General features: G+C 41.7%; 1 protein-coding gene across 1 annotated transcript in view; it reads left to right on the top strand.

Moving 5' to 3' along the window:
• Window positions 1-4237, top strand: part of LOC112069012 (ceramide glucosyltransferase) — a 48366-nt gene that overhangs the window by 40399 nt on the left and 3730 nt on the right. Inside the window, 1 exon segment of the mRNA XM_024136266.2 lies at window positions 2758-2936. Within this exon segment, the coding sequence (XP_023992034.1) occupies window positions 2758-2936 (179 nt within the window).

Below are 4237 nucleotides of genomic sequence, written 5' to 3' on the forward strand. Positions count from 1 at the left end.
TTTAATCAGAATATGACATTAATTTGGTTATTTTAATTTGCTGCGGTTATCCATATTAATAAACATTGGATCAGTTGTAGTTCTGTAGTAGTTTCCGTTTCAACTGTGATATTTTATATTCATGATCATATTCCCTCAAGATCTCCTATTTTTGCGAGGCAGACTTGGATATTAAATCTCTGAGATCCTTCACTTTCTATATGTGTTTAGCAGACTTCTCTAAGATATTCTGTTTATCACATCGTCAATTGCTAGTGCATTATTTTCCTACTATGAGGAAATTCTTAGATATTGTTAAAACCACGTCTCTTGTTCGTGATAAATGCATGAATCAAACGCAGAGTATTTTATTTTGTCATTACCAGTTTATACCTTAGAGATGAATCATGGTAATATAATTTGTATTTACATGATGTCTGATGAAAATAACTAGCCAATAAGTCTTCCTATACTCGAGGGGTTATGGATGGACATTTAAAACATCACCAGGTATTTCCAGCCAAGATCCAGCATAGTATCTCATATTGGCTTTGATATCAGCCTTGCAATACGACGCAGAGCTGGACATGAAGCATGTCTCACACTGAACAATGTGTGCGTCATCTGTCTGCCGGCTCGCTAAACTGAACACCGGTGTTGTGACATACGTTCACCCGTCGTCTCCTGTCTCCCTACAGCTATGATCAATATGGGACTGAGATCATAACGGCGGTCCAGGATCATCACGGTCAGATGATCGTCTCCTGTCATCCACAAGAAGATGGATTGATATCTCTGAGTGTGTTCGATGAAGGGAGGATGGAATGGATCGAACGAACTGGCGTGGTTGAGAGAGACAGCAGTGTCTTCCTAAATAGTGTTTTCTTTGTGAATACTGTGTGGATCGATGTGCTACGACAGCAGTGTTATGCTCAAGAAGTCTGTGGCGTAGTGTGTAGATGTAGTGTTCAGTAACGACAGCAATGCAGGGCATCTGCTTGTGTCTTATCAGGGAGAGAGTCAGTAACGTAGCTGATCCCTCCACCAGACCTATTTCCCATGACCACCCTCCACCTCCTACAGCCCTAGAGAGAGTGTGTTGTCGTGTTGATGATGTGTGTGTGCTGATGCTGTGTGTTGTGTGTAGTGTGTGTGTAGTGTGTCGCATGTGTGTTGTGTAGTGTGATGTGTGTTGGTGTGTTGTGTGTGTGTGTGTGTGTGTTGGTGATGTGTGTTGTGTGTATACCGCACCCAGACCTCTTACACACTCCTCACCACGTTTACACACTCTGCACAGATCTGTCCGTTGCCCCACGGTTTTAAACTATTATCTAACTACCAAAATACAGGTATCGAATGGCTAGCAGCTTAGTTTATTTTCACCTTAATGTTGTAACACAAGTTCTAGTTGTCCAGTTCAAAAGTAAATTGTGTCTTTCCTGGTTTTGGGAAAATAAACGTTCATGTTTTGCGATTATAATTCTCGCGAGAGAAAATATAAAATCACACTAGAATGATCAAGCTGAATTCTCTATTCTGTTATATTACCTGAAGGTGCGAGTGGATTTATGAGTTGTTTTTTGGCCATGTGTGTTTGGTCTGTCAAGTGGTTAATTTAGTCTTAGGTGGTGTAAACAACGTAAAGTAGCTGCCAGTGTGTTGTAGCAATCCCGGATATATTGATCAGCGTGTGTGGCCTATGGCCCTGTCCAGTGCTGGCTTACCAGAAAAACTCCACCGCAAGGAACATTATGTAACAAAGTTATATCAACTCTTGTTACCACAAGTTTATGCAATTGTAAAACACGATTAAAAATTGCTCATTACACACAACACTGAGGCGACGGGCATACGTCTAATAATATGGAAATGAACGATTATTCATATTATTTATCTGGAAAATTATGACATTGGCACTGTTCCTGCTGACAAGAATACACATTCTTCTCTTCATATATCCATATGTAATGATGATGGGGAATATTGTTAGATGTGTGTATGTTAGAAGATGTTTACATGTAGCTGACAGAGCCATATGTGTTCCCTTGATCTGTTAAAGAATTGGGCGAGCATCGAATGGCATCTGTTTTATTGAGTCTACGAGCTGCTGAACCATAGAATGCATTATATTAGAAAATAAAGATATATTAACAGATAAAGCACAGTTGGATATTTATGCAGAGCTACAGTTTGATCCGTATGTTTGAGCTTGCGCTGAGCGATTCAATCTGAACTAAAACTTTTTTTGACAAATTCCAATTTCGGATTTTTCAAGATGGCCCAAATACCCCAATCTTGGATGCTCTTGGCCTATCTCCACATACGATGAAAAGGTGGCGGGAATTTCATCTCTCTCTTCCTCCTTTTACAAAGTGAGTCTTTATTTCTCTTTGCCTGCCTTAGTTTCCTGCGGCAGGGGAAGTTGACGGGTCGACGTGCGGAAGCGAAGGGAACGGAGGGGAAGTGGCTGTTTATGAATAGAGTGTTGCCAGTATGTCACCCCCCACAGGCACTGCTAATGAGGGCGTTAAGCCCGTGCACTGGCCCTGACACACACACACACACACACACACACACACACACACACACACACACACACACACACACACACACACACACACACACACACACACACACAAAATAGACAAAAGTTCAGAAATTCCAATATTTTATGTAGTTTTTTCTTACTTTTTCTGTCACGGGTACTTGGGTAAGGTCTATGTGTCGAAGGCCTCGCTAAAGACTGTTACCTACTAATCTACCTCCATTTTCTAACAGGTGTACTTTGGCACGTCCCACCCGCGCTCCTACATCTCAGCCAACGTGATGGGTATTAAGTGTGTGACAGGGATGTCCTGTCTGATGAGGAAAGATATCCTGGACCAGGCTGGAGGGCTCATAACCTTCGCTCAGTACATCGCTGAGGACTACTTTATGGCGAAGGCCATCGCTGACAGGTACAGACATTACTTTATCATACATGTTACAGCTAACCTAAGGTTACCTTAACCCGTACCTTAACCCGTACCTTAACCCGTACCTTAACCCGTACCTTAACCCGTACCTTAACCCTAACCTTTACCTTAACCCTTACCTTAACCCGTACCTTAACCCGTACCTTAACCCGTACCTTAACCCGTACCTTAACCCGTACCTTAACCCGTACCTTAACCCTAACCTTAGGGCCTCCCGGGTGGCGCAGTGGTCTAGGGCACTGCATCGCAGCGCTAGCTGTGCCACCAGAGACTCTGGTGGATGCATACTATTATTCTACAATGTAGGAAATAGTCAAAATAAAGAAAAAGAGTAGGTGTTTCCAAACTTTCGACTGGTACTGTGTGAATGTGTGTGTTATTTTTTATATATATAAATATATATTATTTAATATCAGACTCCTAAGTCTATAGGTCTATGCTTGCAATGTATTTAGTGCTCTAATCTCCGACAGCTGAACCGTGAGACAATTATTGTTTTAGGGAAGTTTTAAATAATACAATAAAGTTGGCTATAAAGTTTTGCATATGTTACACATCGATACACAAGGAATAGTGTTTTTGTTCTAGGCTGTTTAAGGACACAAATGTTTCTCAACATCCCTTGTTTATTGTTTACGCTGGTTGGTCCTCAAAATGTAAAAAAAAAAAAAGATGTTTTTTACATTTAATTTAAAAAATGTTAAAGGAATAATATGCTTTCAATTTTTTTAAATTATTATTATTTACAATGACGGCCTACACCGGCCAAACCATAACCCGGACGATGCTGGGCCAATTGTGTGCCGCCCTATGGGACTCCCAAACATGGCCGGGTTGTGATACAGCCTGGAATCTGAACCAGGGTCTGTAGTGACGCCTCTAGCGATGAGGTGCAGTGCCTTAGACCGCTGCTCTACTCGGGAGCCCTGTATTCTGTACCCTGAACCCGGTTCACATCTTTGACCTGTTTTATTGTCGATCCCCTAAACATCGATGATATGATACGGTTGTGTTTTGGTGTTATTGAATCTTTCATTGGATTGCTGGCCATTGGCCAGGTCTTAACTCCAGCTCTTAAAGGGGAAGTTCAGTATTTTACAACTTGATGTTAGATATTTCCTCAACCTGAAAGTAGTCTATGGGCAAGGAGGCTCTGTGTAGATGGCTGCTTAAAGAAAACCAAGCCACATATTAAAGGTCCGCCAGCTTTAGCCACCGCTAGCTAACAGGCTCTGTAATATGTGGCTTGGTTTTCTTTAAGCAGCCACTACAAAGGTCCGCCA

Source organism: Salvelinus sp. IW2-2015, unplaced genomic scaffold (genome assembly GCF_002910315.2).
Source record: "Salvelinus sp. IW2-2015 unplaced genomic scaffold, ASM291031v2 Un_scaffold845, whole genome shotgun sequence".
NCBI classification, from domain to species: domain Eukaryota; kingdom Metazoa; phylum Chordata; class Actinopteri; order Salmoniformes; family Salmonidae; genus Salvelinus; species Salvelinus sp. IW2-2015.